The 12,795-nt window shown below is 40.9% G+C and overlaps 1 protein-coding gene across 3 annotated transcripts in view; it reads left to right on the top strand.

Annotated features, from left to right (window-relative positions):
- The window catches only part of LOC102393741 (collagen alpha-6(VI) chain), a 171,181-nt gene that overhangs the window by 87,308 nt on the left and 71,078 nt on the right, over positions 1–12,795 (top strand). For all 3 annotated transcript variants that reach the window (XM_006043436.4, XM_006043435.4, XM_025294082.3), the window contains exons 14-20: positions 1,389–1,460; positions 1,546–1,572; positions 1,896–1,940; positions 2,031–2,084; positions 2,900–2,962; positions 9,994–10,059; positions 11,272–11,325. In XM_006043436.4, the coding sequence (XP_006043498.3) occupies positions 1,389–1,460; positions 1,546–1,572; positions 1,896–1,940; positions 2,031–2,084; positions 2,900–2,962; positions 9,994–10,059; positions 11,272–11,325 (381 nt within the window). The remainder of the gene's footprint in view (positions 1–1,388; positions 1,461–1,545; positions 1,573–1,895; positions 1,941–2,030; positions 2,085–2,899; positions 2,963–9,993; positions 10,060–11,271; positions 11,326–12,795) is intronic.

The raw sequence follows: 12,795 nt of genomic DNA, 5'->3' as shown, positions 1-12,795 counted from the left end.
GATTTCTGGGAGTCTCGAGTACTCTGAGAAAGACTTGGAGGTGTCTTCCAGTTGATGAGCATCACTTAATGATATTTAGTTAGTTAGTTCAGTCACTCAGTCATGTCCAACTCTTTGCAACCCCATGGACTGAAGCACGACACGCCTCCCTATCCATCACCAACTCCCGGAGTCTACCCAAACCCATGTCCATTGAGTCAGTGATGCTATCCAACCATCTCATCCTCTGTCGTCCCCTTCTCCTCCTGCCTTCAATCTTTACCAGCATCAAGGTCTTTTCAAATGAGTCAATTCTTTGCATCAGGTGGCCAAAGTATTGGAATTTCAGCTTCTGCATCAGTCCTTCCAGTGAATATTCAGGACTGATTTCCTTTAGGATGGACTGGTTTGATCTCCTTGCAGACCAAGGGACTCTCAAGAGTCCTCTCCAACACCACAGTTCAAAAGCATCAATTTTTTGGTGCTCAGCTTTCTTTATAGTCCAACTCTCACATCCATACATGACTACTAGAAAAACCATAGCCTTGACTAGACGGACATTTGTTGGCAAAGTAATGTCTCTACTTTTTAATATGCTGTCTAGGTTGGTCATAGCTTTTCTTCCAAGAAGCAAGCATCTTTTAATTTCATGGCTGCAATCACCATCTGCAGTGATTTTGGAGCCCCCAGAAATAAAGTCTGTCACTGTTTCCACTGTTTCCATGATGTTCAAGCACAGGATTAAAAATGGCTAGGGCATGGGTTTAGAAAGCATGCTCAGGCAACATCATGGAGGATGACAAGGTAGGGATTGCAGGTAGAAGTCTTGCAGCAGCAGGTGCAGGACAAAATTTAGGGCAGTGTGAATAGATATGTTAAGGAGGTTGAATGGATGTACCTTGGTGACCACTTGGGGAGACAGTGGCTGAGGATGACATCTTTGTTTCAGCTCACAAGACTGCACCGGCTGGTGGGATTACCAAGACCAGGATCACAGGAGTGGTTTTAGGTTAAAGATAGAAAGAGAGAAAGGGAAGGAATTTGGTCAAGAAATCTGCCCCTTGCTTAGGTCATACCTAGAGCATCATGCTCCAATGTCTCATCAATTCTTCACTGTCTTCCCAGAATGTCTTCTGAAATCTTGAGAATGCATCTTAGCTGCCAGTTGTTGTGTGTTTTACTTAGATACTATCCCACCCTGGAGAGTATCCAGGTGGGATCCAACACAGAGGGTTGTCATCAGAGTAGCTCTGATTTACTTCCACTGTCAGTTTTCATAAATATGAATTCTGGGTTATAAACCCATGAGCAGTTGCACTTTTTTAATCCAACACGAAGGTTGTCAGATTTCTAAGACAGATTCCAGATGATGATAGGAAAAGCTCTTCTGAGTGTGTGCTCTTCCTTAGGGAGAAAGAGGAGCCAGTGGACCTGTGGGAGAACAAGGTACTAAAGGATGCTATGGTACCAAGGGCCCTAAGGTAAGGATCGCAAGAAGCACTGTGAAGGCTTCCCAACGTTAATTCCTTTTCCTATACTAACCCCTGCTGTCCTTTCTATTTCCAGGGAAACAGGGGACTAAATGGACAGGAGGTATGGTACCAAACATCATTTATCTGCTCATCTGTTACTTAGAATTATTTTTGAGGTGATTGACCAGTAGATTGTACAAATGAAGCTTCGTTGACCTTCCTTTTTATTGCTAATAATTTCATTTTGTTTACTAATGCCTTTTATTGCAGACCATGTTTGGTTTTGGTTGACAATTTCTATGACTCAGTAATCTTTAATATGACCCAGGGCCAGCCTAGCAAAGAGCGCGTATATAGAACACAAAATTTGACTTTTAATTTGGTGTCTGGCTTCTTTCCACATAAATGCAGTGCACTATATTCTGATCACATCTGTCTTTTCAGGGAGAAGCTGGGGAAAGTGGAATTGATGGCTTAAATGGAGAACAGGTAGAACCTTCTCTTTGTATCATGAAAACCCTCTGAGCTAGTTCTCGTTAAGAAAATGAGAATTTGAGTTTATTGTTCTCTGTGTTTTAGGGTGACAGTGGTCTTCCTGGAACAAAAGGAGAGAAAGGCAATGAAGGAGCCCAGGTAGGCATTCAATAAAGGGATAACGTAGAAACTGTACTGGGAATTCAAGGTGTGACTTGTAAGGCAGCTACACCAGGTATAGCTGTCAGCTAGGATCATGAAAGTGTTTTAGGATAACCAGAAGACCTCAAATGCATGCAACAAGAAACAGTAATTTCTGATGTATCTGGGAAGTTCAGCTGATCTAGGCAGTGCGTGGCTGACCTTGGCTTATGTGTCTGTAGGTTGGCTGGGGGCTTTGTTTCACTTCTCTCTTCTTATTCTTCTGGGAGCAGAGAGCTGCCCAGCCTTTTATGGCCATGGCTGAAGCACAAGGGAGCAAGTAGAAACACACAGGCTCTCTCGAGGGCCCTTGGGGCCGAGGCTTGGAACTCTCATGGTGACACTGTAGATCTTACTAGATCTACAGTAGATCTAGTAAGATCTGTAGAATAAGTAGATCTTATTCTTTCTGTTGACCAGAATGAGCCACGACCAAACTCGGGGGGAGGGAGTCAAATATGGATAATCTCTCTGAATCTCAGTTGCCTCATCAAAAGAAGGATTAAACCAATACCTGTTGCATACAGTAGTTACAAAATAATGGACAAGACAATGAATCTGTCTGGAACACAGAATTTACCACTGTAGCGAATAATTGTGGCCACTGTTAAATTATTCACAATGTGCCTGAATCTATTGGTTGTTCCCCTTCTCTACAAAATAACTTTAGTAGGAAAACATTTAATAATTTAAATCAGGGAGAAGATAAGCTCCTTGTTTTTATTAATGTCACTTAAAATTCTTGTCCTTCTTCTCCTTTGTGTTGACTTTAGGGAATCCCGGGAGAGAGAGGAATTTCTGGGGACCATGGAGCAAAGGGCTTGCGTGGAGACCCAGTAAGTGTGCTTGGACCGAGGGGCTGCAAACTAACGTCACGTCAGGGCTCATTTCCCATCAGCGCTTCTGGTAGGGAGAGGGAGCGCTACTTTAAAGCATTACCATGGCAGTTCTGAATTGAAATCGTCATGGGCACAACTGTTTAAGAGTTTTAAAATCAAGTCCCTTGTGCCTGATACTCTTCATGTACAAGATGAGTATGGACAGTGAGACAGTCTTGCCACTGTTTGCATATATAATTTTTGAGAAAACATTTTCAGAACTTCCTTGTGCTTCAGAACTATGAAGGAATTCCACTTCATTCCATTATCTTCCTCAGGGTACCTCAAAATATGGACAGGATGAAAGAAATGGAGCCATCTCTTTTTTCTCTTCTCCAAGAGTCTTTCTCCATTGAGAATATTAGCTTCATTTCCTTGAGTCCAAGTCAGCTAAAAGTACATTAGGCAAAATGTATAGCCCAGAAATACCTGCTTTAATGGGGATGCAACCCAGTTGAGCAGGCAGAACCTACACCAAAGCAAACAGGACGCGTGCCAGCCTAGGGGATATGCCAAGTCCATTGGACATCAGTACTCTAGGACTTTGATCACCCACATGTCAATCTTCAGAACCTTAATGAATTAGGATTTTGTAGGTTTTTTTAAATATTCATTAAAACTTTAGAAGTTGAGATAAAATTGTGTATACAATGTGATACCTATATAACGTTGCATAAGTTTAAGATGTACAACAGGTTCAGTTCAGTTCAGTCACTCAGTCATGTCCGACTCTTTGTGACCCCATGAACTGCAGCAGGCCAGGCCTCCCTGTCCATCACCAACTCCTGGAGTTCACTCAAACTCAAGTCCAAGTTAGTTTGATATATTTACATATTAGGATTACTGCCTCAGTGTTAGCTAAGTCCTTTAACAGGTACATAATTATCACTATTTTTGTGTGGTAAGAATATTTAAAACCTAGTCTTTTAGCAACTTTGGAGTGTATAATACAGTATCACAGCTTATACTCACCATGCTATTCATTAGATCTCTTGAATTTACTGTTAAGCTGTAACATGCATCAGAAAAGTACACAAATTATGAATGCACAGCTTGGTGACTATAAATACCCTGTGCACTCACTACTCAGGTAAAGAAACAGAACATCAGACAAGAGTAGAATAATGCCCAACCCCCTCATGTGTACTTCAGTCACTACCAGCCCTCCCTAAGGTAATCACACTGTCTCAGGACCATGAATTAGTTTTACCCATTATTGAACTTTTCAGTGGTATTATACAGGATGTACTTTTCATTCCCAGATTCTTTTGCTTGAGTATATACTTGTGAGATGAATCAGTGTGGTGAATATCAGTAATTCATTCAATCTTACTCAGTTGAGTTAGGTTCAGTTCAGTCACTCAGTCATGTCCGATTCTTTGCCCCAGGGACTGCAGTACACCACACTTCCCTGTCCATCACCAACTCCCGGAGCTTGCTCAAACTCATGTCCATCGAGCCGGTGATGCCATCCAACCATCTCATCCTCTGTTGTGCCCTTCTCCTCCTGCCTTCAGTCTTTCCCAGCATCAGGGTCTTATCTAATGAGTCGGTTCTTCGCATCAGGAGGCCAAAATATTGGAATTTCAGCTTCAGCATCAGTCCTTCCAATGAATATTCAGGACTGATTTCCTTTAGGATGGACTGGTTTGATCTTCTTGCAGTCCAAGGAGTCTCAGGAGTCTTCTTCAACACCACAGTTCAAAAGCATCAATTCTTTGGTGCTCAGCTTTCTTTATAGTCCAACTGTCACATCCATACATGTCTACTGGAAAAATCATAGCCTTGATTAGACGGACCTTTGTTGGCAAAGTAATGTCTCTACTTTTTAATATGCTGTCTAGGTGGGTCATAGCTTTTCTTCCAAGGAGCAAGCATCTTTTAATATCACGGCTGCAGTCACTATCTGCCATGATTTTGGAGCTCAAGAAAATGAAGTCTGTCACTGTTTCCATTGTTTCCCCATCTATTTGCCATGAAGTGATGGGACCGAATGCCATGATCTTAGCTTTTTGAATGAATGAATATTTCATTGTGTGAATATTCCTTGATCTGTTTCTCCATTCTGCTACTGATAGATGTTTCAGTTGTTCTAGATTATGCTTTTATAAATATTACTGATATATACATTCTTGTATATGTCTTTCGTACACATTTCTACTGGGTCTATACTTTGGGAGTAGACCGTCTGGATGATAGTCACTTAAATCTTTACAGCCAAACAGTTTTCCAAAAAGTTTGCACTGATTTATACTCCCACTATCAGTGCACCAGAGCAGAGTACCACAACCATCAGAAACCCTAAAATGTATAAAATTAATGATACTAAGTGCTTATAAGGATGTGGGGCAACTGGGAATGTCACAGGACTTTGTCTTTAATAACCCCTCCTCCAGTACACGTGGTTGTTCAGAGAAAGAATTTTGTACAATACATACTGACAAATATCAATGTTATGTATGCATTGGAGATAACTCTATTTAAAAAGCAGAGGAATTTGCACTTGAAGATAACATTGACATATGATAATACTCTGATAATGCAAGAGTTTTAAACAACTTCAAAGTGTCTAATTAGAAATAAAAATCTATCCACAAATAAGGCTAATGAAGAAATAGTAGTTCAAATGCAAAGACATTTCAGTCATTGGTATATGATGGCCAAAAATTCACTTGGGGTGTTGCTATAAAATTGTGATTCAATTTAATCAGAATCCCCCCTAATTGTCTGCATGATTGTGTAACACCTTTAAAAGAATCTGAATAATGTAAAAATATGTTTATTTAAAGAGAAATGTTCTATGACTTCGAGATGGCTGAAAATTCAACCCATGGGAGCTTCCCTGTGCTGTATTGTCACTATACTGACTTCCGATGGTTTTTCAATAAATAATGACTCTTCTCAGCCACTTGGGAATGTACATCTCAAATCGATGAAAGCTCTCTCTACTTTTTCTGTGTATTTTTTGGTGGGTTACTATATGGGGAAAGCAAGATTGATAGAATAAATAGGACACAAGCATAATCTACATGCAAATGGCACAAATTCCTGAAAATATATGCTTTATTCAGAGTTTCTGATCACATAAAAGCTAGTTTGTTTGAAATTTACCATTTTGACATAATTCCTAAATTTATTTTATTGAAATACAGTTGATTTACAATTCTGTGCTAATTTCTGCTATATAGAAAAATGATTTTATATATATATATATATATTCTTTTCCATTATGGTTTATCAACAGGACATTGAATATAGCCCTGTGATAAGCCACTGAATATAGTCCAGGATTTCCCTGGTGGCTCAGATGGTAAAGTGTCTGCCTACAATGTAGGAGACCTGGGTTCAATCTCTGGGTTGGGAAGATCCTCTGGAGAAGGCAATGGCAACCCACTCCAGTGCTCTTGCCTGGAAAAATCCCATGGGTGGAGGAGCCTAGTAGGCTCCAGATCATGGGGTTGCAAAGAGTCAGACACAACTTAGCAACTTCACTTCACTTACTGAATATAGTTCCCTGTACTTGTTGCTTACACATTCTGTACATAACAGTTTGCATTTGGTAGTCTCAAATGTCTAATCTTTCCCTCCCCGACTCCTACCCTGGGCAAGCACAAGTTTTTTCTCTACGTCTCTGCATCTGTTTCTGTTTCAAGGTAAGTTAATTTGTGTCATATTTTAAATTCCACATATAAGTGATATCATATGATATTTATATTTCTCTGTCTGACTTATTTCAGTTAGTATGATAATCACCAGGTCCATCATGTTGCTGCAAATGGCATTTCTTTCTTTCTTTTTATGGCTGAGTAGTATTCCATTGTGTATATATATTATATCTTCTCTATCCATTCGTCTCTTGATAGACATTTAGGTTGCTTCTATGTCTTAGCTATTGTAAATACTGCTACAGTGATCAATGGGGGCATGTAACTGTTTTTATAGTTTTATCCTGATATATACCCAGGAGTGGGATTGCTAAATCATACAGCAAGTATTTAGTTTTTTGAGGATCCTCCACACAGTTCTCCATAATGACTGCACCAATCTGCACTCCTACCAACAGTGTTGGAGAGTTCCATTTTCTCCACAGCCTCATCGGTATTTGTTACTTGTGGACTTTTTAATGATGGCGTTTTGACCTGTGTAAGGTAGTAGTACCTCATTATAGTTTTGATTTACATTTTTCTATTAGCGATGTTGAGCGTCTTTTCATGCACCTGTTGGCCATCTGCATTTATTCTTTGGAGAAATGTCTGTTTAGATCTTCTGCCCATTTTTTGATTGGGTTGTTTGTTTCTTTATTATTGAGTTGTTTGAGCTGTTTATAGATTTTGGAAATTAAGCCCTCATTGGTCGCATCCCTTGCAAATGTTTTCTCCCCGTCCTTTTGTCAGTGGTTTTCTTTGCTGTGCAAAAGCTTATATGTTTGATTAGGTCCCATTTGTTTATTTTTGGTTTTATTTCTATTGTCTTGGTAGACTGATCTAAATATATGGGTAGGATTAAATTTCTTATAATTTGAGGGAGGGCTGAGGTAGGTCATTTGTCTGAGCAACACTTTAGTAAAGCTCATCATTCTAAAACATATCATTATTAGAAGCCCATGTTTAATCATCAGTTCAGTTCAGTTCAGTCACTCAGTTGTGTCCAACTCTTTGCAACCCCATGAACTGCAGCACACCAGACCTCCCTGTCCATTACCAACTCCCAGAGTTCAATCATAAATTTGTATTAAATGATACTCTTTTGTCTAATTTCATAAACACTTTAAGAGTGGGCCAGATCATACTCAGACTGACCACACAGCTGGTCTGCATGGAAAGTAGGACTTTCTGTTCTGTAGAATGTGCTGGCATATGGTTTTTTATGTCATCTCTTCAATCAAATAGTGCAGAGTTGAACTATAGTAAGCAGTGTATATACCCAGTGGAAGAAAATTTGGGACTTTACCTTCCTTTTTCTTCCTTGCTGTTCTAATGAAGATATAACTCTTTAATATTGTAATTCATCAGATAAATATTAAATAAGAATAAAACAGAAGATGTAAGGAAATAATCTTTGGCTTTGGTATGTGGGGAAGAGAAATAATTATTCATGTAAGTTTTAGTGCTAACAGTTGTAAAATAAATTCTAAGCCTATGTTTTGTTTTGTTTTGTTTTGTTTTTCACTCTGTCAGCCTATAAGCCCTGTGAGTATAGAAACTGCATGTTTAAAAAGGTTCCAAAGTATCTGGAATGATGCTATGGTCCTGTTGGTGATCTCAAATTACTTACTGGTTGATGAAGGTCATCTAGTCTGCTATCAGCCAAGCAGCCAGACAGCTGGCTGTCAGCAGGACTGGATAGTTGCCCTCCCCTCTTCATTTACTGATGAATTGGCGGGTTCAGTTGATCATCCGGGCATCATGGCTGCTCTGTTTGTGGTCTGAACTACCCAAGGGAGAAAGCTTTCAGTTTGACCTGCCTAGGATAACATCCCATAATGTGTGCCTGTTTCCAGTGCTCCTGCTAGAACATCTGTATAAATATTGAGAAAAACTCAAGATTCCAAGACTTTCTGAAAACCAGAAAAGTAGGAATAAGCCAATGGTGTTAGAAGGTGTCCAGGGACCCAGGAGGAGAAAGAGTGTGTGTGGCAAATAAAGCCCTCAGCGCTGTTTGGAGTCCTCATGTTCTTGGGGCAGAACCCATTACAAACCTTTGCCTTTGATATTACTCAGTCATAAAAAAAATGCCATTTGCAGCAATATGGATGGACCTAGAGTTTATCATACTAAGTGAGGTAAGCCAGAGAAAGATAAATATCATATGATATAACTTATATGGGTAATCTAAAAAAAAATGATACAAATGAACTTATTTACAATTGACCTACAGCCATCAAAAACAAATGTATGGTTACCAAAGGCGAAGGCAGAGTGGGGATAAATTAGGAGTTTGGGATTAACATACACACAGTATGTACTGGTCACTTGCTAAGTCATGTCTGACTCTTTGTGACCCCATGGACAGCCACACACCAGGCTTCCCTGTCCTTCACTATCTCCCAGAGGTTGCTTAAACTCATCCACTGAGTCGGTGATGCCATCCAACCATCTCATCCTCTATTGCCCTCTTTTCCTCCTGCTTTCAATCTTTCCCAGCATCAGGGTCTTTTCCAATGAGTCAACCCTTTGCATCAGGTGGCCAAAGTATTGGAGCTTCAGCATCAGTCCTTCCAATGAATATTCAGAATTGATTTCCTTTAGGATTGACTGGTTTGAATTCCTTGCTGTCCAATGGTGTCTCCAAAGTCTTCTCCAGCAGTATAGTTTTAAAGCATCAATTCTTCAGCACTCAGATATACACACTTCTATGTATAATGTAGATAAACAACAAGGACCTGCTATATAGCACAGAGAACTCTACTCAATATCTTGTAATAATCTATAAGAGAAAAAAATCTGAAAAAGAATACACACATATATATATATAACTGAATCACTCTGTTGTACACCTGAAACTAACACACTCTTGGAAATCAACTAGACTTCAATAAAAACAAATGGATGAAAAAAAAACTTTGCCTTCCCCAAGGGCAGGGTGTGGGGGGTAAAATCTACCAACCCTCAAATATAAAGTTGCTGAGGCCACAAGAATCAAGACCGGAAGCTAAGAGAAAGAGGGTAGTAGCAAGAAGGAAACACCTCCAGACCCAGGATAGGAGTTGCCCTAAACACAACTCATGTCTCCCTGCCTCCTCAGCTGTGTGTTCCATCACGAGCTCTCACTTGGGCCCCACGCACTTGCCTTAGGTCTCCATGCTCTCCTGCTAATGCAGAGCTTGGGAGGAAAGGAAGACATTTCTAAGCCGTTTATAATTTAGCCTACTTCTGCTTTCAAATGGGTTAACCTTCTCTTGTCACTTTTTGGGGGGTGACCAGGTATGTTACAACCATATTACATTTTTAAGGAGAAATGTTCAAAGCCTATTATTTTCTATTTTTTAGGGAGTTCCTGGATTTGACAATAGCATAGAGGGACCCAAGGGCTTGAAAGGAGAACTTGGAAGACAGGTAACTGTGGGCTTTTGGAAGTAACTTTGTAAATAAGTGACAATGGTGGGCTCAGGGCTTTAGTGATAGAATATGAAATGCGTATAAAAAACTTGGAATCAGAGTGAATATACCTGATACAGAGAATCTATTTTTTAGAAGCAGAAAGATTCTTTTATTCCTTCTTATTTGCTACACTGGAACTTAAGACACATTCTCTCTTCTGAATCTGATGCAAAGATCTAACCTCTGATTTAAAATGTAGGGCTAGCTGATAAAAAGCACTAGGAAAAGAACTCCAGGCCTTCCCAGAATCCAGAGGACACATGTCCTAAAAAGATATCATATTATACTTGGTACCTGATTTTAAAAAAAAAAAAAAAAGAAGCAGAGAGAGAATAAGATCTGGTAGATATCTACAGGCCGCACTCTCAAGGCAAGTCTCTAGAGATTAGTCTTATGGGATAGCATGCGTCTAAATCTGATCATGTAAGCTTGTTTTTCAGAACTTTCCAGAAAACAATTTTCTGGAAAATGTGTGTCACTGGATTCATGGTGGGGAAGTTCTTTGGTGACTCCACCTGTGAGAAAGCCCTTTGGGAAAAGGCCCAGCCTCCATTTCAGGCTCTGTTCCTTAGCCGCTCTGTGGCCTCAGCTACTTTCTACAAGCCTCTGCTTTCTCATCTTCAAAACTGGACAAGTAGCCTACTTTGGAAAGGGATGTGGGAATTAATGACAGAGCCTTCCACATCATAAACTTCCAGAGAATGTTACCTGTCATTTTTTATTAAGTGGCCAGTGTGTGTCTTGTTATAGACTCTATGTCCCCTTTTCCTACCTTGGGAGGATGTGTACTGGGAGATTTTATTCAGATTAGGGTTATAATTAGGCTGTTACACAGGCTAGCCAGACAGAACAGGAAGTTGCAGGAGAGAAATTCACACAAGTTGCAGCCACAGATGATTCTATGGCAACGCAGCGGGGACAGTTTGATTGAAATACTCTTAACTAAAAGCCCAAACACAAGTTAGACGGTGGTGATGAGCAGAGGAGGCCACATCATGCACACAGAGAGGTGTCGTTTGTGACCGGTGGGTTAGGGCCTCATCCCTCAGGGAGGACGTCTAACCTGTGTGTCCACATCCACCCTCCCGGGAACACAAGCGGGTGTTGAGGAGCGCACTCGTCAGTGCCGTGTCCTTACTGTCACACCTGTGTCTGTTCTTTTAACAGGGGAGAAGAGGCCAGCCAGGGCCCCCTGGAACTCCCGGCTCCAGAAGGAAGACAGTAAGGACCCACAGAGGCCAAGTGGCCGCTCTGGAGGAGCCTGAAGTGGGGTGATGAAATGGCTGATGTGGGGCGGTTCCCCGGGACTTATTACCCTGGGGAAACTGACTCAGGGCGGAGCTGGCAAAGGAGGCAGGAAGGGCCTGAAGCCAAGGCCAGACGGCGCTGGCTGCAGGGGAAATTACCACATCGGAGGAAAGCGCTGCCCAAGGAGAACGCAAGAGTAGCCAACTAGGGGAAGAGTAGTCAAAGTCTGGCCTGCTCACTAGGCCCACGGAGGTTTGAAGTCCAAGGCTCCATTCCTCTGCCAAGTTTTATGACTGCTTAGAAAAGTCAGTCCTGATGCGACTGCTCTGGTCTCCTTTCCATTTTCTCTGACTCGCAAAGAAGAGGAATGTGTTCCAAGATATAAACATATTTTCTTGGATGAACTACAATATATGGTTCTGTGAATTTCTCCTCAGAAAATAGAATGCATAATGAATGCAATATATTAAACTAGTGTTTATTTGTGCTAAATTTTTAAATGTTATAAATATATATTTTACTGAGATGTAATTGATAGACAATATTATATTAGTTTCAGATGTACAACACAATGATTCCATGTATGTATATATTACAAGATGATCATCATTCAGCTAGTAAGTCTAGTTAACATCCATCACCACACATAGTTATGATTCTTTTTTTCTTGTGATGAAAACGTTTTAAGATCTGCTCTGTTGTTGTGTAGTTGCTATGTTGTGTCCAATTCTTTTATGATCCCATGGACTATAGCCCACCAGACTCCTCTGTCCATGGGATTTCCCAGGCAAGAATACTGAAGGAAAAAAAAAAGAATACTGAAGAGGGTTACCATTTCCCTCTCCAGGGGATCTTCCTAACCCAGGGATTAAACCCATGTCTCCTGCACTGACAGGCGGATTCTTTACCACTGAGCCACCAGGAAAGCCCTTCTACTCTCTTAGCAACTTTTAAATATACAATATAGTATTATTGGGCTTCCCTAGTGGCTCAGCAATAAAGAATCTGCCTGCCAATGCAGGAAACGCAGGTTCAATTCCTGGGTCAGAAAGATCCCCTGGGTAAGGAAATGCAACCCACTCCAGTATTCTTGCCTGGGAAATCCCATAGAGAGAGGAGCCTGGTGGGCTATAGTCCACGGGGTCGCAAAAGAATCGGACACAATGCAGCAACTACACAGCAACATGCTATTATTGACGACAGTTACCATGTGAAGTGAAGTGAAGTGAAAGTCGTTCAGTCGTAGCCAACTCTTTGCGACCCCATGGACTAGCCCATGGAATTTTCCAGGCCAGAATACTGGAGTGGGTAGCCTTTCCCTTCTCCAGGGCATCTTCCCAACCAGGGGTTGAACCCAGGTCTCCCACATTGCAGGCAGATTCTTTACCAGTTGAGCCACCAGGGAAGCCCAGGAATACTGGAGTGGGTAGCCTATCCCTTCTC

This window comes from Bubalus bubalis, chromosome 1, assembly GCF_019923935.1.
Source record: "Bubalus bubalis isolate 160015118507 breed Murrah chromosome 1, NDDB_SH_1, whole genome shotgun sequence".
Lineage (NCBI taxonomy): Eukaryota > Metazoa > Chordata > Mammalia > Artiodactyla > Bovidae > Bubalus > Bubalus bubalis.
Note: the sequence above shows the minus strand (reverse complement) of the source record. Positions and strands in the feature narration are given on the sequence as shown.